Source organism: Meleagris gallopavo, chromosome 5 (genome assembly GCF_905368555.1).
Source record: "Meleagris gallopavo chromosome 5, MGAL_WU_HG_1.1, whole genome shotgun sequence".
NCBI classification, from domain to species: Eukaryota; Metazoa; Chordata; class Aves; order Galliformes; family Phasianidae; genus Meleagris; species Meleagris gallopavo.
Window position 1 is genome coordinate 5,506,385 of NC_139408.1, and position 24,084 is coordinate 5,530,468.

General features: G+C 44.9%; 2 protein-coding genes across 2 annotated transcripts; both read right to left on the reverse strand.

Moving 5' to 3' along the window:
• Positions 1-93: 93 nt before the first annotated feature.
• Positions 94-5,001, reverse strand: KNSTRN (kinetochore localized astrin (SPAG5) binding protein). Its single transcript, XM_003206159.4, has 8 exons — positions 4,837-5,001; positions 4,538-4,670; positions 3,737-3,793; positions 3,429-3,528; positions 1,557-1,671; positions 1,196-1,257; positions 997-1,071; positions 94-500 (listed from the first exon to the last, which is right to left on the reverse strand). The coding sequence occupies exons 1-8, from the start codon at positions 4,967-4,969 to the stop codon at positions 369-371; spliced, it is 807 nt and encodes a 268-aa protein (XP_003206207.1). The 5' UTR covers positions 4,970-5,001; the 3' UTR covers positions 94-368.
• Positions 5,002-5,562: 561 nt separating this feature from the next.
• Positions 5,563-23,672, reverse strand: DISP2 (dispatched RND transporter family member 2). The gene is made up of 8 exons (XM_085223973.1): positions 23,543-23,672; positions 16,308-16,760; positions 14,591-14,620; positions 13,187-13,310; positions 12,153-12,268; positions 11,737-11,855; positions 10,933-11,030; positions 5,563-9,818 (listed from the first exon to the last, which is right to left on the reverse strand). Exons 1-8 carry the CDS (start codon positions 23,620-23,622, stop codon positions 6,399-6,401), a joined length of 4,440 nt encoding a protein of 1,479 aa, XP_085080099.1. The 5' UTR covers positions 23,623-23,672; the 3' UTR covers positions 5,563-6,398.
• Positions 23,673-24,084: the final 412 nt, after the last annotated feature.

Here is a 24,084-nt window from a genome sequence, read left to right on the forward strand (position 1 = left end):
CGCCGCGAGGGGCAGGAGGGGGCGGCAGAGGGCAGCGGCAGGACGGCGGGGCTCCTGCGCTGCGCTGCCTGAGGGTATAACAGCGAACGTGCATGTCTTTCTAACGCGTTTAATCAAAAATACAAGGAAATAAAACACTAGCGGATTGAGGCAGATAAGCCGTTGGCAAGGTATGCAGTAAGGAAATCCAGGCTAAGCCCCAACAGGCAATAGCCGTGAGCATTTGGCACCTGTGCAGCCAGCAGTTGCTGCTCACTTTGCCCCATTGCCATCCTGCAGGTGTTACCTGCACCCAGGGCCAGCCTCTTGTTTTAGACATAAGAACGAGGTTTGCAAAATAGAGACTGTGTGCAGTTCGTCCTTGTGCCTCACTGAACCAGGAGCTGCTCCAGCTGATTGAGGATTGCTGAGCATTCCTTCATCTCTTCCTGAAAGGAGGAATGCTTCTCCAGGGAACGCTGTCTCTCTTCTTCTGCTGATTCCCACTTGGCCATTGCTGTCTGTGTGGCAGAATGTACACAACGTTTCATTAACGTGAATGTACAGATTAGCAAAGCTGACTTCCAGAAGGCAGCTCAAAACAGAATAGGCAACAAAAGCCTTCAGCACTGTCATAGCTGCTAAACCAAGGCTAGTCTAGCTTGACTGGGTTCCTTGAGAAAAATGGCAATCTTCCATGACCAAAAGTTGAGGAAGCCATATATAACAGCAATTTTGTTAATTAACTCAAACATCATACCAAGAACTGCAGAACTGTAATTTAATGACAACTTTGGTCAGTACAGAGACAAGATGATAATACAGAAGCTGCTTGTGCTTGCATACTTCTTAGTTACCAGAGAGATTTCAGGCCAGATCAAGTCTTACACTGATTAAGGATACAGGCACTCACTGTCTGGTTTGTTTGGAGGCCAGAGTAACACAGGGAGGTGGAAAACAAGCCCCAAACTAAATGCTCAATGCCTGGCTGAATCTGAAACAGTGTCACAGTCTTACCTGAAGTGCCTCCTTTTCTTTTTCAGCTGTTTCATTAAATAGCCTCAATTCTGCTATGAGCTTCTCAGTTAAAAGCTGAAGAGACAAAAGAAATAATAAAACACTGCAGATAAACACATCTCAGCAGCTGTTATTACAACAGCGGCACAAAAGGGCAGTAGCACACACCTCACCAAAGCCCATTTAAAAATTCTCTTACCATTGTCTGCTTCTGGCATTCCTGTGTTTTTTCTTCTTCCTCCAAGATGTTGCTGCCTGTAACTGATTGATGAGATACAACAAACAGAGAAGTGGTCTAAGACCTAACAGCTTCCCAAAGGTAACTTTCTACAGCAAGAAAATTATTCTCAAAGTTTATCCAGGATAGAGCCAACCACAAAAAGCAGCTTTTTCTCTTAAGCTAGCAAAAAGAAATTCCACAGTATTACATCAGTGCTTTTTTTGACAAAGAAGCAGAAGTCAATGTCTTACAGGCAGATACAGCAAGAGAGAGAAAGAAAAAAAGAAAAAAGAAATTGGTGCTCTGAACAACAAATAAACATAAAATGCATAATCCTTACCAGGATCAATGTTTCTGCTTTCTAAAATCACCATGCAAGTCTCCTGAAATTTCTTGAGCTTTTCAACTTCTTGCACCAGGCCTTCATTCTCCTCCTTTAATTCCTTTATAGTGCCCTGTCATTAACACAGTGACATTTTAAGTGAACTAAGTTTATCCCCATTAGTCAGTAATACCGAGTGCTTAACAGGTTCTCCTCTAACATCAAGAATCACATCTTGCCTTTCTATCCTTAACTCTCCAGAGAAAAAGACCCTTATTCCTGCTTTTCGACAGGATTTATCACATGTGAATGTCATAGTAATTGTTAGGAAATCCCATTCCTAGAGATAGATTCCTTTTAGACAATTCTAGCTCGTGATTTCTTGCTTTCTCTCTGTAGTATTTTAAAAGTTTTGCACAGACAAGTATCTAACGTCAGGAATAAAGGGGCATCTGAGAATCTTTAGGCCACAGCATTATTCCCTGCACAATTTTAGCAGGCAATTGGATAAGCTGATCAACCTCCCAAGTTGAATGCAATTTTCTGAGAGAATCAATAAGCACATGGATTAGAGTGATCCAGCTGATAACAGCCATAAGCTGTGGCCTATCCCCCAAAGGAGGGATGTTCAAAAGGCTTTCAAAGAAATTAAGCTACGAGATAAAAGGAAAGATCATCTCACAGATTAGTAACCAGTTGAGAACTAGGAAATAAAATGAGCTTTTACAACTGAAGGTTACACATAGGGCATCTTGTATAAGATAGCGATTACATTGTGCTCTGATCAGTGAGAGATGACGAGTAACGTAGCGCAGACGCTGAATCTAAACTTAGTTTAAGAAAGGAGAATCTTAGTTTGATGGATTCCACAGGATCAACGAGTTGGTAAAGGACCTCTGGAATTGATCTGGTCCAACCCCTGCTCAGGCATGAAGCTCCCGTGTGTCAGTTTGTGTCCATTGCCCCGTGAAAAGAGCCCAGCTCCATCTTCTTTATACCCTCCCTTCACATATCAATATACATTGATAAAATTGCCACAGACTTTTCTCTAGGCTCAGCTGTCCCAGCTCAGTGTTTCCTCAGGAGAGAGGCTCTACTTCCTCAACTATTTTACTGGCCCCTCTTTGGATTCTTCCTAACACGCCCTTGTCTCTCCTGTATCCAGGTCCATGCTCCCAGGTACAATACTCAATTTGTGGCCTCTTCACCAGTGATAAGATAAGAAAAAAGCTTGCAGAAATCCATCAAGATATTAAAAAACAATAGTACATCAGGAAGCTTAAAATTATACATCTAGAGCTCTCAGTTAAAAATACTCTAAAGAAAACAAGGCCACTATCCCTCAAATTTTATAGCAAAGTAGTGACCAGAACAAGCATCCTTAGTTACTAAAATCTGACCATACATTCAACACTGCTTGCAGTTCCACACCACATCATGTGATGGATTAGCAGAATCATCAATAAATCAAATAGAAATATATTAAGATCTAAGTTTGAAATAGATTTAATAGACTTCAAATCACTATTGAGTATCACTAGTTTCTGTTAACATTGTAAACATCTGGCAATACTGAGGCTCTTTTTTTAAAATTTCACATACACATTCAGTTGTGAAGTGGAAACATTCTCCTGCAATGAGTTTAAGATGGGATTAGAGTTTTGATGGTATCAACAGTGATCTGGATGCATTATCTAGCCAAATACATCCGTAGCACTGCTGACTGCCAGGTTCTAGCCAAATACCGTCAGTGTTGCAAGAGAAAACCCAGCCCACTCAGTCTACTGCCTTCCAAGGGAAACTGGAAAATGAGCAAGTGAGCCCTTTGATCTAACCCTGCAGGGAACAGAATGTAAGAATTACTCAATGATTTCCACCTCTTATTCCTACCTGAGCTCCTGTTAATCTGGAGTGCAATTGCTGTTTGGCTGACTCCAATAGCTGATTCTTGGCCTTCAGCTCTGCCTCTAGTTTGTACCTGCTCAGAGGTCTGTAGAATCAAACATCAAAAATTTAAGTGAAAGAACACCGGTATCACACATCTTTCATAAAGAAGTCCTTCTTTGAAAGACTTGCTCATGTTCCGGCACAAAAGGCCATTAGCAAAACAAACCTTTGTAAGTTTAGAGCTCATCAGAACTCTCCGAGAAAGAACATAACTGCATAGGGACAGCTACTAACAATGTGAAAAAACATACCCTCTTGTGCTTGCCTTCTTTAAAGGTGGCTCCGCTTTCTTGGCAGATTTAGGAATCCTTAAATGACAAGTAGAAGGCAGTTATACAATGATCGTTTCATACTTACAGATCATGTACATCTGACAAAACCGCTCTTTGTCCTTCTGCATTCAAACTGGTGAGACTGCATGTTGAATGCTATGTTCAGTGTTGGGTCCCTCATTACAAGAAAGACACTGAGTTACCAGAACACGTTCAGAGAAGAGCAGGTAATGGCGGGAAAAGAGGAAATGGTTTTAAGTTGAGGAAGGGAAGATTTAAGTTCTTTACTATGAGAGCGGTCAGGGGCTGGAACAGGCTGCCCAGAGAGGCAGGGTCCTGGGCAGCCTGGTCTAGTATTAAATGTAGAGGTTGGTGGCCCTGCATGTGACAGCGGGGTTGGACATTCATGATTTTTGAGGTCCCTTCCAACCCAGGCTGTTCTGCGATTCTATGATTAAGAGCAACAAGGCTGATTAAATGACTAGAGGAGAAGACATTTGAGCAGCAACTGAAGAAACTGGGGTTTAGTCTGGAGGGTGGATCTTGTCACTCTCCACAACTATCTGATGAAGTTCAGTCTCTCTTCTCAGGTAGGATGTGATGAAATGGCCTCAAGTTACACCAAGAGAAGTTTAGAATGGGTATCAGGAAGAATTTCTTCGTGGAAAGTCCAGCCAGGCTTGGGAACAAGCTAACCAGTGAGACAGTGGAGTCACTGTTCCTGCAGGAGCTTTCTTTGGGATTTTTATCAAACAACACACTAGCTGTTCTTTAATTTACCCTTGGTTTGTAGCTCTGAACACACCATCCGCTGGAACATTGGAACCAAAGTTAAAATCGGGATCTTTGTTGAGCTCCAGCCCTGCTGCTTTACCGGCACATTGCTTCTTTGAAGAAAAGGGTACCTGCGTTTCTGCAAGAGAAGGACAACCATGAGAACACCGCAGTCCACAAGAGCTCATCATCACAACAACACGCTCAGCAAAGCGAAACCTCACCAGGAAGCCCCCAGCTGCCCCAACCCCGCAGCAGGGACCTCCGTACCTCAGGAAAATACGCAGTAAGGCGGCAGAACGTACCTATAGGGCCGCGGTGGAACGCTCCGTAGACGGGAATGCGGGAAAACTCCACATCCATGATATCGCCCGCCCTTTCCTCACAGCAGCAGTTTGAATCGCGGCCGGCTCCCAACGGTTGGGCGGGCTCGCGCATGCGCGGAGGCGCACCTCCCGCGAGCAGCGCGCATGAGCAGTGCGGCGCCGTACGCTTCATATCAGGGTGGTGGTTGTTACGGGAGGGGTATCGTCGGTGTTTAACCCTTGCAGCTCCCTTTCGGGAAACAGAGGTGCCTCGCTCCGAGGTGTGTGTGCTCGGCGAGCGGAGCCCTCCTCGCTGTCCCCTCAGGGTGCTCTTGAGGCGGCTAAAACCCCCGGGGAAAGAGGCACCTCAGCAAATCACTTTCTGCCTCCCTTCAGTGTTCTCGCTGTGTTGTGTGGAGACGGTTCGGTCAGCTCTGGCTGCCAACACATCCACCTCAGCTCCCAGCATGGTGCGGGAAACATAACACTGAAACACACAACCCGTCTCAAGAAGGGTCATTAAGTTCTTATGGGTATTCCTTATCTACGTGAGGCAGCCCCTCTCCCACAGAGCTAGGAAGTCTTTTGCGGGTCCAAGGGAGAGAATCTGTCAAGTCTGCGTTTTCCTTCTGCTGACAATGCTGCAAAATGCCATTAAGTGCCTTATTACCACCTTTAACCACTGCATATTTGACAACATTTGCAAAAATGAAGCATCACGCAAATAAAGTAAAAGTTTGTCATAAGCGTTTATTTTACATCAACTTGTAGGGGGAATTTGTTTTTTGACAAAGGCGAGGAAAATACTTGCTTTTCTGCTTGTTCCTGATAGGGAATTTTTTTTTTTTTTTGTAAAATCATATGCAAATTTTAAAAAGTTGTGTGTTTGTAGCCTTGTGTGGAAAGGGGCTGTGGAGATGGAACACATCCGAAGGGATGAGGGCACTTCTCAAAGAGGAGATCTTTCACCATAGATCTTTGGCAGTACCGGTAATGATGCTGAAACTGCCACCAAAAACAGGGTGGGGATTGGCTCTACAGCCTCCTCCCTGATCAGTAAGAGACCATGCCAATTGAAAAGTCCTGGTGAGAGTCTTAAAATATCTGAAGTGTTTTGTAGAGATGGATGAACCTGAATTCACATACTCAGTAGAAAATGACTTTTTTTTTTCTTTTTTTTTTATTAACATGAACTCTCTGTCCCTAAATATCTGGGGAAATTCTCATTATTTCCCTCCTATGTGAGCTTAACAAGAAAAAATCTAATCACCATTTAGGAAACGACAAAACAGGTTTACTCGATACGTTCCACAGTACAGCTGTGAATATGGCACAGGACACTGGAAGATCAAAGTGCTTTATACTCCACCACGACTGATCTCACATCCTCTCACAGTATCAGATTTGCTGGTTCTGTGAAAGCACAGGTATTTGCACAGCTGAAATACTGTGAAATAGTTTCAGCCCAAAGAGAGGTGGGAGGAAAAAATTGATATTTACAGTTCTGAGGAGATTTTGACTTCCCCTTTCCCTAGCAGTACAGTTTTGTTTTCTGCAAGATTTCAACTGTTGTAACCAGAACTTTGAGCACTAGATCGCTTGATCCAAACATCAGGCATGTCTGGTTGGCTGTTAGGTAATACAACGGGCCCTTCACTCCCTAATCCAAATCGATTTTTCCATGAAGAGCTGTTTTGCTGCGATGCTGCTGGAGAGATATCAAAGACAGTCTCCCTCAGGTCCAGACGCAGTGTATCTCTCTTCCCGTTCAAGTAGCCTCTCTCTGTTTGACTGTATGAATCAGAGAGCTCTAAGACGTCAGGACAAGAACTGGCTGATTCAGCGAGCTTTAGGCCTTGCTCAAAATCACTAATCGATGTCTCACTGGAGATGTTGAGCATGTCAAAAGAGCTGCCAAGAGAACAAAGGCATCTGTGAATTTTGTAGATGTCAGCAGCAGGAAGATGGCTGTTGTCTGAGGTATAATCCAACTGCTGCTGGGCAGTGTCAGTGGAGCACTGTGATTTATTGAGCTGCCCTTCTTCATTCACACCAGCTGGCTGAATATAGTCCAGCCCAGAACTGTCCCAAGCTTTTGGGCTGTATTTTCGACATTGACAATCTTTGCATAATCTCTCCCTGTGAATTTCTGCTCCTGAGCTGCTGTGCTTGTAAGGAGAGGAAGTTTGCAAGGCAGGACACTGGCACAGGACAGATTGGTCACCTCCAAGGTTCTCTTGCAGATTCTGTCTCTCTCTTTCAAGGGGAGGGTGTGATCCTATTCTTGGGCACCTGTTATCTTCAGCTTGCATGTCTTCGGAGAGCACTGATGGCCTGTTGGACAACTTGCTTGTGGATGTGCTGTTGTCAAAACTGTCACTGAGTTTTCTGGACAAAGGCTGGAGCTCATATTGCTCATTTGCAGTGTTGGACTCCTGGACCTTCCGCAGTCGGTTTTGCTTCTCATTTCCCCCACAGGCATAGGTTCCATTTGGCTCAGAGTCATCAGAATAATCTTTCATGGTGTGGACACAAGGCCAAAGGATCTGCCCGCAGTTCTTCTCTGGGCCAAAGAAGCAGCACAGTGACTGGAAGAAGAAGCTGGCAAACCCACAGCTGATACACTTGATCATCATTATAAATATCCCCAACTTTCTATAGGCCAGAACTGTAGCGGGCAACATAATGACTCCTGCAGAGAACAAGGCAGATGCTGCCATCGCAGTGGCACAGCTCATCTGCTTCAGGGAAAAGGCCACTCGGCTCAGGCGGTCCGAATGGGGGCACAGGTGGTAGGAGATACAGTAGTTGACGGTAAAGTCAACAGAGAGACCTACTGCAGCTGAAATGAAGAGAGACTCCACCGCGTTGAGCTGCCACTCTAAGAGGACCAAAAGGCCAACAGTTACCAGGACAGTGCCTGCAATAGCAGTCACAGAGAAAACGCTAAGGAGAACATTCCAGGTAGTGAGCAGCAGCACCACAAAAGAAATGGCAATAGAGAGCCCCATGACCACCATTGTTTCTGTGCTGAGACTGTGCTGGAGGTTGTACAGCTCTAGTTTACTGGTAAACCACCCATTCTGAAGTCCCACAGGGGCAGTTTTCATTTCTTCTGTTACCCAGAGGTTGATTTCTTCATAGAAGTGTTTGGCTTTGCTGTAATTGAAGCTGTAGTGATAAACAGTTTGAAACTGCAGTACTAAGGCAGCAAGATTTCCCTCTCCATCAAATCTGAGGCCCAGATCATATGTTTCTGCCTCTTCCCTGCCTTGTTCCAGGAGCATCATTTTGATGCAGTGTAGGAAGACTTCGCTTCCATAAGGGAAAGAGAACTGGTTACAGCACAGGTTAAAGCTGTTGTCTCTCTGGGAGCACTGGCGACTATCCATCCACCTGACAAACTCCTCCATGAAACACACAGTAGATTTCTGCTCTGTATCAAGGTAATAGAAAGTTTGGTTCTTCACCTTTTGACAGAATTCAAAGAGCCATTTCTGGGCATCAGGACTTTGGATTGTGAAGGTGGCATCTGCCACAAGGGTGCCATTGCTTTTTGGATTTAAATGGTCCCCATTATCCACAGGCAGGATACCCCAGATGATAGTGACTGGCATGCGCTGCCCTTCTCCGTGCTCTAGCCTCTCAAACATGAACTGGTGGCAGTACTCAGAGTCGTACCTCTCAAAGGGGTGGCTCAGTCTGAACACCTGAACAGACGACGACTCGAGAGTCGGGAGTTTGAGTTTTGGGTTGGAACAGGAAATGTAGGCACCTCCGATTGCTAAGGCGGCAAACCAGCAGATCCAGATGTACCGAAACTTGATGACCCCACAAGGCAAAAGCTTTTCAAATAACAACTTGGAGGTTTCACACAACGTCTTCTGGAGACCCCTGAGAACATAATGGAGGGAGAGAGCAACTCTCTTGTGGCCGGTGTTTTTCCAGTAGTCTTCCGGCTTGTAAACGCAGGTTGTCGCAATGTAGCGCTCATACAGCACAGCCGAAGAAGGAAGCCAAGTCATCATGAATATGAGATTCACCAAGACGGAGGTGCCCATGTAAACAGCAAAGCAGCGGATGGCTATTATATTGCTAATGTAGCTGGCATAGAAGGCAGCACCCGTTGTGAAGCAGGATGCCAACATGAGATACGCAAAATGGTGCATGGTTTGACTCACCCGCTGTGAAAGCCCAGCAGAAGGGTTCTGGCTCTTGCTCAGGTTCCAGAGGTCAAAGAAGACGAAGGTGTGGTTGGCACAGATGCTGCTAAGAATGATAACAGCTGTCAGGTTTACAAAAGGGAAGTAGGTGAATCTGAAAGCCACCTTGTACAAGAAGTAGGAGATCATCAAAGAGCTGACAACAGTGAGCAGGACCATCAAGGTAATAAAGACCGAGCGTAAATAAAAAGAAATGCTTAGAAAAATAGCTAATATTGCCAGAACTGGATACTTAGTATCCAGTAAAAGATAGTGCTGGAATAGTTTCTGTTTAAGGCCCAAGTCCATTCCAGTGATAGATGTATAGTTATCAAATAGATCCCAGGATTCGAGATTGTCTAAGTAGATCCCCATCATAGATGCACCTTTCCTTGTAGGCAAAAAGAGCAGGCTGTACTTGAGGGATGGCACTTGGTACTCAATTGTCTGGGGACTAAGAAAGTCTCTGTCAACCAAGAAGTGAAGAAGCTGATAAATAGCATTGAAGCGGGTACATTTTTCTGGGACTTTGGCACACTGAGAGTGTTTCTGTCTCATAGTCTCAGGACCTATGCATGATGGAGTGAGGATACCTTTGTGGTAGTCTGGAGCGCAGGCACGAAGGAGAGCCAGGGTGTGGGAAATGTCTCCTTGAGTTATCTCCAGACAAGAAGACCTGTTGTACAGGACAGCAATGTAGTTCCCCAGAGACCAGCTTGGGCAACATTCATTGGTTTCAGTACGTTGGCAGAGGTCTCTAAAATGTACATGTGAGCGTATCTGAAAAATAGCCAGGGGAACATCATGTGAGGTCCACTCTGCACGCTTTATCTTGCTCCTCACAGTAACCCTCCCCTCCAGCTGTACAAGCCACGTCTCAGTGACAAACTGCACGTACTAAAGCAATTGAAGCACACTAGTCTTCTGCCAAAAAAGGAAACCTTCTTCATTATTTACAGGTTATAACCTCTGATTCGAAAATTTGGATCCTTCTCCACTATCCTAGTGACAGCATTGCCTTTCATTTTGCAGGTGTTCTCAAGGCTAGTACAGAAGGGGAAGACACTTTCTACCAATTTTATTTTATATTTAGTTTTATTTTTATTTTACTCCTTATATTATTACTAGATTTGCTAGTAGAATCACTGGCAGACAAGGAGATTATGTGCAGTCCTCCAGGGCACACAGTCTTGTCTTACCTGTTATGCTTTGGGACTTCTAGCTCCGTGTGTTTCTCCATTGCAGGCATTACTGTGCTGGCAGCTGCAGGCACACCATAGCAATTCAGGTGTGGCTGACAACATGACTAGCAGAGCTGAGTGTGCAATATGCAGTGATGTGGATGGGTCTGGGAGCCTGCACCCTCTGTGTGCTGTGGGATGGTTTAAAACTTAGTTTGGCTGCAGCTCCCATAGCTGTGTATCTGGCATGGTGTAGTGTGAACACAGAGCCTTCTGCCAGCAGGATGTCAGGCTCTTGCAGTGGAGGTTTCCTGGAGTCTTATCACTTTGAGTCGTTCAAGATCCTATGGCAAACACAACTAATCCTATTAAACATCCCTCTTAAAAAACTCACTCTGGCAGTCTTCAGGACAACAGCTCCATTTTGGTAATTAGGTTCTGCTGCTCAACATTCTCAACAGCTTCTGATGGATGTCTTTGACTTCTGGACAAGGTTTTTTGCCCAGTGACTCTGTATTCTTGTTTAATGGCAGCTGGACTTCAGAGATAGGTGAAATCATTCTTATGTTGCTAGGTAGGTAAAATGCTCTGGAGTTCTCTAGGCTGAAACCTGCTCTGTAGCTTATGTTGTTTTTTTCTGCCTTCCTTTCAGCTAGATGACGACAGTCAGAAAAGAGATAATATGTATATATGTTCTTTGTGACATTACTAACCTTGTCTTGTTCAATTTGACACATGGACTGAATAGCTTGCAAGTTCCATAAGCTCCCAGCAGTTGTGGACATAAATACCAGCTGGGAATAGTCTTTCTCTGAAAGAAAAGAAAATTTAAAAGAACAGAAAGAAAAAAAAAAAGCCAACAACAGAGTATTAGGTAATGAAGTTGAGTTAAACAAGCTGGTTGGAGTAGACCCCCTGGGCACTGAAATAAATAAATAAATGAACCTTGCTGTCTCTAAGATTGCTGTGGAGGACTCCCTGAAGACAACCAGGTCATGAAGTAGCTTGTAGTGAGTGGTAGGATCCCCGTGTGTGATCTGACCCAGCACCTCACCCAGCTGTCAGCAGCAGGAGAACAAGGATGGAGTGTTTTCAAAATGCACTCTCTGTACCAATAGCTTGCTTTCAGTGAGTGCTGCCATCTGGTGCTGCACCCCCTCTTAGAGAGTGAGGAGCTGAAGTCCAGCCAAGAACTCACAAGGACCTGACGGCTTGGTGTTTGGCTGATTTCAGAAGTGGAGTTGAGGCAGGGGAGGGAGCCAGAATATCTGCATGCTGTTCCTCTTTCTTCTATTTATTAACAAATTTGGGGTATCTTGGAGTGGTGGTGTTGCTTTTTCCTTCCTGTTTTTCACTATTGTATGTATTTCAATAAGAAAAGAAGGAAGGGGAGTGATATTGTGTGCACTGCTTTCTCTGAGCGCTTCCAGAACATTTCCCAGTGTCCTAAAACACTTTGACAGTTCTGTACACTGTTGAATTCTGGGTGCATACTGCTCCATCACAACTCCACTCACCTGGGGGGCCACAAAAGAAACCATCTACTCCGTAGATTTGTTCCACCATTCTCCGTGTCCTCGCTTCTTGTCCTCCCTGAACAGCCTTTTGTCCTCTGCTAATGCCAATGTCATCGTAGCTAGCAAGAGATGATACAATTTGTGTAAGTAGAGAGATCAGCTGGCAATAAGTGATGTTGACTAGTGAGTCTCTGATAAACTGTGAAGTAAACACATGGAGAATTTAGAGCCTAATTCCTGGTTTCCAGAGTGGGGAGACAAAGCACATTGCAAGGCAACAGACTTTATACCCTCCAGTGCTCGGTTGCTTTTTAGCACAGGACATAGACTGTAATTCACATAGGTATCTTGGAACAATGAATCGGTACCTTTATACCCACCATTTTCCTCAAAGCTCCCTCACCAAATGCAAATACCTTTTCTTCTCAGCATATGGAGAAAGGGAAAAGGTCTTCTTGTAGCCCGTATGGCTCTCTACATTCCTCCATACAATGAGCTTTCTGCCAATGTCGGTATCTCGTGGCTCAAAACCCTGTAGTCAAGCAGAAGGGTTTTATCATTAGCTTGCATTTTAGCTTAGTTTAGCATTCCTTAATGCTTCTTCTTAGACATAGAAACTATATGAGACTATTTGAGATGATTACTGCATCTGGGAGAGATACACACATTGATTTTTCCCTGGAAATACTGCATCCAAGAGATGAGAGTAAAAAAGTATTTCTCCTCTCCTTTTTGGGCATGGATGGCTATAGTTGGAGTCCTCAGCACTGCAGAGATGGGCTGGTGGTTGTTGTTGGCACAGGGTGTGCTCCCTAACCCAGCTAAGAGTGAAGCTCAGCCCTTCCACAGCTGCCAAGTGCAACCCAAAGTCTGCTGTGCCCCATTCCTGAGAGATGCACTCTCTCTAAGGAGGGAGATCTGGAGATGCATCTCTGTAGGCTGGAGCAAACAGTCCTTAGGAAGGAGCTGGAGTGTTTAGAAGCTGATGAGGATATACTACCAGAGCAGCATGCTGGGCCTCAGGAAGGGGACTTAACACTGAACACTAACAGAATTGCTTCACCAGTGAAAGCTATTAAGCAGTGCAGCAGTGAAATAGCAAGGAATGAAAGCCTTTCACTAATGAGTGATGTCACTATTTCTGTTTTTGTGACTGTGGTGTCAAAGAAACAGCGAGTACTGAGCATTACTCTGAAACATTATGTCCATCCAGAAGGAATCTTGCTTTGGTTGCACACTGTGAAGATAAAAGGGAAAAAGATAGCAAATCATTGATAAACACTGCCATTTATTTCTAGTGGCTTTAGTGTCCTCCTGTCCTGCCTTGCAGCCTCTATCTGCAGAGTAGGAAGGAAGCATAAGCTTGTTTTGTATGGCAGAAAGAACACATTACTAGTTGCCCTGTGGATTTCCTTTTGTTCACACTGACATATTGCCTGTAGGGACTTACCATCAGGGGTTCTGAAAAATCCGGCAAATTTCCAACAAGCAGGCCAGCTAAAGTACAAACCACAGCTGTCAATGAACACAGCACCAGGACAGCAATGGGCCACTCTGCGATCATTTGAGAATAACTAGAATCAAAAGGAGGAGAAAAAATGCAGCTGTTAGAGCCCTTCTGCTATTAGCATGAAAGCTGTTGTTGAGCCAACATAGTGTTAATACAAGGAAGTAAAAGAATTAGGGGTTTTCGGTTTGAGCATTTGTTTGTTGAAAAGCTTAGAGGCTCTAGTACAGCTATTAATGAATGTATTATATTTCCATTATATTAGAGGCAACTCTAATTAACTCAGGTAACCACATTTTGCCTCTGTACATTTTCCTGCTTTTTCAATCAGAAATAATAAAACCCAGACTCTTCCATCCTAAGGCAAAAGTACAGCTTTAAATATTTAACTTAAAAGGCTGCATTTAGAAGGAGCTTCTCTCTTGCATGCTTTCTTTTTTCCCATTGTACAGTCTAAGCCAGTAGATGTCTTGATATTTGGCCTGCAGATTTTCTGCCCGTGGACCCTAAGAAGTTTAGCTATTCTGAAAGGTCTCCTGAAGATAACTAGCTCAAGCAAGTCATTATTATTGCTCTAAATTCACTCACTCTATGGGGGCCTGCCTTACTGCTGGGAAATACGTAGACACCTGCAAAGTTAAAAAAGGATGGAAACCACTGATCTGATGTTCAGCCACCATTAGGACTGTCAGCAGCAGCCATGGAGTGAGCAAGTGGTTTCTGGATCTGCACGATGAGTGAGACTCACCCTGATTGCAGCCTCAAAGCCAAACACCGAGCTTACAACAAAAGCACCTGCAAGTGCTGCAGACCAGGGTTTGGAGAACACACAAAACCCCATAGGTGTAGTATGGTGTCCTTTCAAACAGTTCTCATGTGAGTTTAGGTCAGGCCTATTTTGTTGTTGTTGTTTTTTTTTTCAATTTAAGCCTCATGAATCACTGTGCATAGCCTTGCAAAGATCTCTCCTAGTGTAGCTTGTGAGAAAATGCAGGACTCTACTGCTATTGCTCCTGATACCCTTCTGATTCCCCTCGTGGTGGGCCAAGCTGGATTAACCCAATCAATGTAACTATAAATATAAAGCTGCTGTACGGACTAGAGCCAGGCACCTGCTCTGAGAACGGCTATCAAGGCACCGTTGCTATTCATTAGTACAGGTTGCACAAGCAAATAGAAATTTTTCCAGACGGAGGAGAAGCATGGAGCAGGAAGTGCTGACCTTGCCTCTGAAACTGGGCCTGCTGGGGAGGTCACCAGCATTGATGCCCTGCATTTCCTAATAGCGCAGTAGGAGAGTCATGATAATAGGGTAGAAGAATGGGAAGGAATTGATATTAAGCATACCTTTTGGGCATCCTGAAAGCCTTGTCGTGTCTGCAGACAGAAAAAAGAAAAAAAAAAAAAGAAGACATACATTTATCATCTTCTTGCCAAGCATTGTCCTGGATACCTAATGAGCAAGTTAAACCCTTCAGAAGCTGAGCCATTGCTGTGGGAGTTGTTTGGCACCAGATGGGTTTAGCCAATGAATAACAGGGTCTTTCCCTCTCTCATTGGCATTTTAACCAAACCTGATGGAAAAACTCTTAGTGACTCCTCTGTATTGCCCCTCCAGAAAACACAATAGAATTTAAAGGACATAAACAACATAATCCCATAGGAATCACAGTTTAACACTTATCCATGAAAATCTATATTTTTCCAGTGCTTTTAAATTACTTCTTGGAAAACAGCATAACTCTACGAAGTCTTATGATTGGGGCTAACAATGCCTATAGTTTTTATTTCCTGTTCAACTCAGCAAAGACTTTCCAGAAAGTCAATCTCATTTGTTTCCTGAGCCATTTCAAAGATGACATTTGTCCAATCTAGAGGAAAAGGAGGCCAGCGGAGCTGCTCAGAACATTTTTCTGTAGTTTCTATCACAGAGCAGCTCTTGTCATTCTTTGTAGAGCTCAGAGGGATAAAAGAAAGAAGCCTTCCTGAGGGGATCCAAGGTTACCTTTATTAATGAATCCCTATGGGCAATCTTAACAGAAAAGCTGTATTTCAGTGGTCACCATATTTGAAGGGCCTTTCCTTCTGCTCTCCATTTCCACCTGAGATGTCTTCCTGAAATGCATGGTCTCCTCATCACTCTAATGCTGCACAGATTTGAGAGAGAGGGGAGCAGAGAAAAATCCTCATAGATTATTAAAGAGAAGTCCCTATTTAGCTGCACACTGTGTGTCCTTTGTTAATTCTTCCACAATAGCTTCTCAAGCAGAATTGCTCAGGCTAAAAACCTTATTCTATCGCTGTTGTAACATCACTTCTCTGTCTGCTAGTGCTGCACATTCTGCTAGTGATTTGCAGTCCATTTCCTATTTGAATAACCTGTTACAGAGAAAGCAGCTAACAATTTTGTTGATGCAATATTGATGCAAATGCAAACACAAACAAATTAAATCCTCTGTTAATGGTTAGAAAATGAGGCCATAAAGGACTATTGTGCCTAACCCTGCACTGCTGTAAAAAAGCAAGGTATCCTACACCATTGAACTTTGCTTGCTGCCTACTGCTTGTTGCAAAGCAACCTGAAAGACCAAATTGTATTCCACAACTTTGTATTTCTCACTTTATTTCCCTCCCCTCCATCATAGGCAGCAGCTTCACTGGGAGTAGAAAAATAAATTATCTGGGCTCTTATCACTCAGAAACTCTGCCAAAATAAAAGGTTAGCCAGCTGACTATCTTGCAGTGCAAATGGAGAAAAGGGGAGGATCACAGAAGATGGACATGATCACAGCTGGGTGATGCAGGAGTAACAGAGTGACCTTGGCTCTATTCAACAGGTCACCTTGAGAAGGAAATCCTGACTCTCCCAGGTGTTGGAATGGTAGCTGTGTATGTTCCTAATGAGTGGAGAGAGAAAAATTCTATCCCTCTATACCCTCTATATTTCTGGGGGTATCTACTGCTTCAAACTGTAAGCAAAATCACTCAGAGCCTTCCGATCCTGTCCCAAAGTTCAGGAGATGCCTCCTGAAAACTACTGAGCCGCTCTCCACATGCCTCTTACCTGACTGTTACAATGTGGTGCTGCACCGGTTGAGAGATTCGCTGCCCAGGGGACCACCGTTTCCAAGGGGTTTCCAAAGCCTCATGATGAGAAGCTGGGACAGGATCGCTGCTGGAAAGGTGGGAACACAACGTGGACCTCTCACCGTGCCCAGGGAGCAGGGGCAGGCCATAGCTGCCTCGGGGCTCCTGCTGATTGCAGGAGTAATACAAGTGATGCTGTTGCGAGTCCTGGGAGCTTGATGGTACCTGACCATTGGACTGGGTGGAGATTGGCCCCAGTGTGTGGCTGGAGGAGGGCAGGTGGTCTCCCCCCTGCCTGGGCGATGCAGGAATGGGGCAGTGATGGACCGGGCAGATTCTTTCCCAAGAAGTGCCACTGTAGCTGGGCTCGGTGTTGGCAATCTCTGGCATGGCGAGACAGGTCTGGCAAGGTCCTGCATTTCTTTTTTCTCTGTGAGGAAATAAAGGGATGGTAAAACTTTTCTCTGTTACAGCATCAGTAGGGCTATGCTGGGGAATTGCATCTTGTCTCCCACTTAATGCAAGACATAAAACCTCACCCTCTGTTTACTGTATCAAGAGCCAGGGCTGAGCTGAACCATGCTTTTTACAGAAATATCCATGCCTCACTCAGGGAGTACAGCTGATGGTGAATCTATCATATCTTTTTGCATATTATTCCAAAATTATGAAAAATAGCGTAACGTGCCCTTGAACAGTTTTCAGCTCCTGTAATGGCTATGGTTTTAAAAACCAGGTATGGCTTCAATGTATAGGCAGAGTTTAAGTTAATTAAATGCTAATGGCATTTAATTAGATGGGCCTCCTTATTCCTTCTTATTTCTTCCAAGGGATTTCAGTGCAAAAAGGGCAAAACACACTGGCTAGTGATAAAGGCAGGATCCTAATGTGGAAGCACAGAGTAATTACAGAGATCTGAGTCAGTCTTTGTGACAGCAAGAAAACCGCTCACACACCGTAGGATGAGGTCACACTGACCCAAAAATGCCTTTGAAATTACCATCTCAGTGTCAGGGAGCTTCAGAAGCACTGTGCAATTTGGAGTTCAGAAAGCAAGAAGGATATGGAAACACCTACAGCCTCTGGTGGTCGATGAGAGAATGTGCCGTGGTGTCTACAGCTGAGTTATATGCCTGCTGTAGTGTCTGGCATTGAGCATTAAGTATGATGGATGATTTGGGCCAGCTAGAATCACAAAGTGTCTTGAGTTGTCAGAGAATTATGAGTACTGGATTGAGACAAGAATGAAATGAACTTTGGCCTGAGGCACCTGATGAGACGTGGAGAAAAATTGAAGACAAAATATGACTGAGAAAGGAATATTTTCAAAACTTTGCAGAGTTCATCTCATTTCTCTTTCAGACAGACATGGAAAAAGACAGAATTTTAGCAATTACAAGTCTCTGGAATTGCACCCGAAATTAAATAGTAGTATCAATGACAAAAGAGATTTGAAGATTTCCGTTAGCTCAGTACTGCTTGAAAATTGTTATTTTTTCCAGAAAGGAGGACATATTGGCCTTCATTGGCAGCTCATGCTGTGTACTTCCCAACATCAATTGAGCTTATCAACACTGGGAAACTATATTTCATGATTATGCAGAATAGACTTTTTTCACTAAAAGCATTACGACAGAGCAATGTTTGCAGTAGCAGTTATACCAGTGCTGGTGTGGAGACTCACGACACAGGCATTCCAGTCACTGCTACTTGCACACACAACCTTCCAGGGGCTAGTAACAAAGATATCTTGCCTAGTTAGACACCATCCAATGCTAGCTTTAGTTTTTAGTTATGTAGTTAGAGACAGAGATGACATAGTCAAAGTTGCTTATCACAATGTCATTGACTTTGGAAGCAATAACTGATGTTCACATGCAGCTTTTGGGTCATGAAATTGGCAAAATAGTTATCAAAACAGTTAGTAAATGCCACTATCTGTATAGGTGAGCTCTGCATTCCTGGGAAAAGAAGGTACACCCAAAGGGAGGAAAGTCAGATAGGAGCTGTGAGACTGCTGATGTTTCTTATGGCAACAGATGTACAAATTGGTGGCAACAAGCCAAAGTCTGCACTGAAGCAAGTGCCAGAAAACCTGCAGACAGATGTGTGCACACCTCATTGATAAGCTTGACAGGTTTTTCTCAACAGTTCCAGCACTCAGCTGCCTCTGCTCTGCAACACAAAGGACTAATAAGACTCCAGCTAGCTCAGTGTAGTGAGAGGGAGTGCTGTTTGCAAAGCACGAGCTCCCGAATAGATTGTGACAATGATATCCCATTCTCCCACAGAGTTTGTCAAAAGAAATAATATAAAACCCTGTCGCATGAAGTCCTTGCTGTCCTGTTACAGATGGATTAGTGGAAGGATTATCCAGACTTTCAAGCGAGTGACTTGGGTTATAGCTCTATGAAGGCAGCTTACAAAGAAGGCTACAATTTTTTTGGTGGTGTATATAAACATGCTGCACAAGACAATAAATCAGATGTCAGCAGTGCATTCATGAGATGGAATCTGGGGCTTGCTGCAGCCTCATCAAAGTCACCTGCACTGGGGGGATTTGCATTTAACTGTACGACTGCAGTGTGAGCAGGTGCAACAAAGGCAGAGGAGGGAAAACTTGTGGTCTGTGGCAATGAATGAAATGGCATATTTAATTAATTATTGCCCATTTACAATCATTGCAGAACCAACCAGCCAGGGACATAGTAAGCACCACATCCTCCCTATCTATAGGAAGTCTGAGGGACGAGGTTTATTTGTGAGAGTATCACACTTCCATTCTTGAGATAAAAGTGTAACTCCTCTCCCTTCTCCTGGATTTCCAGTGGTTGGAGTTCAAGTTTATTTTATTTGGAGGCTTGTAGTTCTGTATTAGCAGAGTTGAGGCATTGAATTATCATCATAAAGCTGGAACTGTGGTAGTGTTATACTTTTGCAAAATCTAGACTTCTTCTCACTCCCTTTTTGATGTCTCTAATTTATTATTTTTATTTCTCTAGTTTATTATTTTCAACATCTTCATCAATGACCTTGATGAGGGGATAGTGGCCACCCTCAGCAAGTTTGCTGATGATACAAAGTTGGGAGGATTAGCTGACACACCTGAAGGCTGTGCTGCCATTCAGCGAGACCTGGACAGGCTGGAGAGCTGGGCAGTAAGAAACCGGATAAGGTTCAACAAAAGCAAGTGTAGAGTCTTGCATCTAAGGAGGAATAATTGCATGCACTGGTACAGGTTGGGGGATGACCTACTGGAGAGGAGCTCTGCAGAGAGGGACGTGGGTATCCTTGTGGACGACAGGTTGGGCATGAGCCAGCAGTGTGCTCTTGTGGCCAAAAAGGCCAATGGCATTCTGGGGTGCATTAAAAAGAGCATGGCCAGCGGTCGAGGGAGATGATCCTACTCTGCCCTGGTAAGACCTCATCTGGAATACTGTGTCCAGTTCTGGGCTCCCCAGTACAAAAAAGACAGGGATTTCTTGGAAAGAGTCCAGCAGAGGGCTGCAAAGATGGAGAAGGGCCTGGAGCATCTCCCCTATGAAGAAAGGCTAAGTGAACTGGGTCTGTTTAGCCTTGAGAAAAGAAGACTGAGAGGGGACCTGATCCAGGTCTATAAATATCTAAGGTATGGGGGCAGAGTGATGAGGCCAGACTCTTTTCAGCAGTGTGTGGAGACAGGACAAGGGGAAATGGCCAGAAACTGCAGCATAGGAAGTTCTGCACGAATGTGCATAAGAACTTCTTTACGGTGAGGGTGACGGAGCACTGGAACAGGCTGCCCAGGGAGGTTGTGGAGTCTCCTTCTCTGGAGATATTCAAGACCCGCCTGGACACCTACTTGTGTGACCTGGTGTAGGGAACCTGCTTTGGCAGGGGGGTTGGACTCAATGATCTCTGGAGGTCCCTTCCAACCCCCACAGTTCTGTGATTCTGTGATTCTGTGATTCTGTGATTTTCTCTCTACTTTCCACGTATCATTTTCCCTAATTTAGGTACACCTTAAGTAAGATGTTTTTAAAAAATGCATAATAATTCACAGAGTCTGGCACACTGACAATTTATTCTTGTATTTCCACACCTGTAAAATATGTGTTCTTTTTTTTTAAGGGAAAACAAATTTCTTTTTTATGTAAACTGCTAGATTTGCATTGGCAGTGGGCACCAGAGACTTTTCATAACTGAGTTAGTCTGAGGACTGCACTGCCATGTCTGCCTGCATCATCTGTAACACTGGATAGGAGGAAAAGGCTTTCACCAGAAAAAAAACACTTTGAAGATAATCAGGGAAATGCAAGAAATATGCGCTGAAAAATCCCATGTCCAAAGACCCTCAGCTACACAATCTCCTGGTGGCAAAGGCAGGTGGTAAATCCTTGGATATCACAGGCTGCTTTCTTTTTTTGCACGTATATTGATGTATTCAATGCTAATAGTTAAGAGACAAGCCCACTCCCCTTTATTATCATCTTTGCTGTGAAATACTGCCATGTTCTGTTCTTTCCCCTCACATGGTCTCAGCTCCATCCCCTGGCTGCTCAGTGACTTCATGTTTTAGAATAACTTTAGCTAATTCAAATCATTCAGTCATGAGTCTTCGTTATCTCCTTTTCAGGCTGAACAATTACAGTTCTGTCAATCACGCTCCAGATCCAAGTTGCCTTATGCTCATCTCCAACTCTGTGACAATGTGACCTTGGTTATCCAAAATCTCCAGGGAAACCTGGAGCTCACAAATAATTATAGTTTTGGATAATTACTGGTGACAGGTCTGCAAGTTTTGAGTCTTCAGTTGTTACGCTCTCAATTAGCCAGGGTGCTGGCACATTTGATCTGCTGAGATCTGCACCAGAGAGGTAAGCTGGTCCTCGACACCTACCGGCATGTCACTATGACTTTTCTGGGCCTCTAGGACCCTGAATTGTGTTCGGAAAGTGAGTGTGGGTGTGTTCCTGATTGTCATGTACTGTCAGACAGAAGAAGAGGTGGGCAAGAGCATTACACTGGACTAACATCAGGGGAAGAGAAATATTCTTTTGAATGTTCATTCCCATTCAGGACTCTGAATGTTTGACATCTTTGGGATGGTGTGGGCAGAAATGGCCTCTCAGCCACAGAAAAGCCTACAGAAGCAGCCTGACAACCTCCTTTTTCTTCTTCAAGCTCAATTGGATGCAACTAAAGAGATGCAGAGAGAAGGAAGATGAGCTGTATGCAGGTGACAGGCTGGAACAAACTGCTCCTGAGACCCACAGAAATGAGTTGCATTTGTCATGCTGCTTTCCCATCTCTTCCCTTGAGATGCCTAGACAGGATAATAATCCAATTTATGAAACTGCCCAAGTCCCTCTAAGTGCAGCAGTGCTTCTCTGAGGCAAGCAGCAGGGCACAAGGAGCCCTGTGCAGATGTGCAGGAACCAGCAAAAGTGTCTCTTCCCTTTTCCCCTTCCCACAGAAAAATGGTCAAGATAACACCATTGTTATTGCTTATTTTTGCTTGTGCTTTTAAGATGACAAGTGCATGTATCTGGAGATTATGGGAGGGCTTATTGCATTTCACTCTCACCCATTATGTAGGTTCACTGCCCAGGTGGCAGGGAGGGATAGGCACCTGTCAAGCAATTCATCTCCTCCTTCGGCAGGGTCAAATTTTTATACACTGGAAAATTTCTGTGTAGTTACTCTCTGTTTTGCTTTTTCAATCTAGTAGCAAGATAACATGTATCCTTAAGAAGCCTTACAATCTTTTCTTTAATGAGACTCCTGCGTATGCTAAATCTTCATGAAAAATTAATGAGACTGAAAAGCTCTGCTTCCCACATAGTCTGCCAAGAAAAGTTTAGTTTTATTATCCTTTCCATTGACTCGTCTGAACAGCCTTACCCTCACCCCGGGCAGCTAGCAGTGCTGTGGGCACAAGTGTTTGTGATGGGATGTAAGCAGACACAAGGGCTCAGCCATCCTCACCCAGTCTACAGCTCCAGGAAGGTCTGGATGCAGTTTGCTATATGTACCCTGGCAGTGTAAAACGAACAGATAAAAACCTGTTTGCTCACTCCTATTTTGAAGAAAAGAACACCTTGCTATCCCAGCCTTAAGAAGGTCAGAAAGAAGGTGTTGTTTATCAATGGTCATTTCGGTCAAGCATTGGCTTGGGCCAGAAGACAGGTGCTACAGAGCTAACCCTTTTGTGGCTACATGAACAGAAAGAAACATTTATGTATATGCTTGCTCAGGAGTCAGAGAACTAGCTTCTTGCACTTCATTGTCATAAATTTTAGTTCTTGAGTATACAGCATGAGATGTAACTTGTATCCATAACTGACCTCCAACAGGCTGCAGTATTCATTTTAAAGGATCTGCTCAAAACAAGCAAGGATTAGATAGGCAAGTAAAGCTAATGGGGCTTCGCTAGTAGCTCAGACCCCACCCAATGCCTGAGATTGAAGGCTGAGATGTGCAGAGCTAAGGGGATGCGACTGCCCCACTGGATCTCCCAGGCAGGTAGGGATGGCTTAGCATGAAGATCCCGTGTCAGTCAGAAGTGAAACTCTTTGGACTTTCAGAATGAATTTATGTGTTGTTGAACTCAGGATGTGCCTTGCTCGGGAGAATCTGAAGAGCTCAGATCTGTTGCCTTCAGTCTAACAAAAGGCAGTGTGGTCAAAAAATTGGGGATGGCTCTATGCCCAGGATCATGGGCTTGTTGGCATTTCTAGAAAATTGCAATGATTATGGCTTCTAGCCTGGTTTGAGACACCAGTTAAGGGAGCATATGGCACGGGGGGCAGAAGGAGAGAGCTGCGGGGTTCTATAGAAAAAAACCTTTGAATTGAAACCAGTTCTTGTCCAAAGCCTGGTGAAAAGAGGACTTCATCCAAAACAAGCTGAGCACTGCTAGCAATACCTCACCACTTGCAGGTGGGGTTGCTTACCTTATAGCATGATAAAAAACCCCCAGGGAGGCCAAGTTCGACACCAGCACAGGGGGCAAGAACCACAAGGGTGCCAGCTGGACAGCGCGGCTCTTGTAAACCCAGAAACGAGGGGCTTAGGACGAAAGGCATATGCCCCTCGATGGGGCTGGAAGGCAACGTCAAGCCTTGGGATAACCGAGCCTCGCCCAGTGACCCCCTCCTCCCCCCAACAGCAGACACCCCCGAGCGCTCACCGCCGTCCCCCGCAGCTCCGCGCCGGTCTCCGCGCTCCTACCTGGGCGAGGCGGAGGCGCGGCCACGGCGCGTCCCCTCGGGCCGCTGCTCCCGGCGCGGCGAGGCCGGCCCGGCCTCCATGACCGGCGGCGGAGGCAGCGGGGCGCTGTCCGCAGCTCGCGGTGCTGAACGCTACCGGCGAGGCGGCGGCGGCAGCTCCGCGTAGCGCTTGCGCGACCGCGGAGGCGGGCCCGGAGCGGCCGGCCAATGACCACGGGGCGCTGCCGGCGGAGGCTGAGGACGGGTGGAGGGAGGGGGGAAGCCGGAGGAGAGGCTGCGTGGTGTGGGTGAGCCCTCGGGTGCTGTCCGCATGTTCGGGAGGAGACTGAGCCAGAAAGGTACAGGTAAGAACTCTGGGCAGCGCAAGAATGTGGAGTTCTCAAAGATGGAGCAAAGCACCTCACCCAGCCCCAAACTCACTGTGCGTCCTCACTAAAATGTGAGTAGAGCAGGCTATATGTTTGAGTAGTTCATTCTTAGGGTGGCAGGTCTCTTGAAGAGTTGTGCTGCTTTCACCCAAGGTAGGAAAGCTCCCAGAAGCAC

Excerpts from the sequence above, each read along its gene's own strand:
- KNSTRN (XM_003206159.4), bottom strand. The coding sequence starts at position 4,969 with ATGCGCGAGCCCGCCCAACCGTTGGGAGCCGGCCGCGATTCAAACTGC. Across the intron at positions 1,258-1,556 it reads AAGCAGAAACATTGATCCTG|TTACAGGCAGCAACATCTTG; the intron begins GTAAGGATTATG and ends CTCATCAATCAG. Across the intron at positions 501-996 it reads AAGAAAAGGAGGCACTTCAG|ACAGCAATGGCCAAGTGGGA; the intron begins GTAAGACTGTGA and ends TCTGCCACACAG.
- DISP2 (XM_085223973.1), bottom strand. The coding sequence starts at position 23,622 with ATGGAGGCCGGGCCGGCCTCGCCGCGCCGGGAGCAGCGGCCCGAGGGG. Across the intron at positions 11,856-12,152 it reads CCATATGCTGAGAAGAAAAG|CTACGATGACATTGGCATTA; the intron begins GTATTTGCATTT and ends ATCTCTTGCTAG. Across the intron at positions 9,819-10,932 it reads GTCAAATTGAACAAGACAAG|ATACGCTCACATGTACATTT; the intron begins GTTAGTAATGTC and ends GCTATTTTTCAG.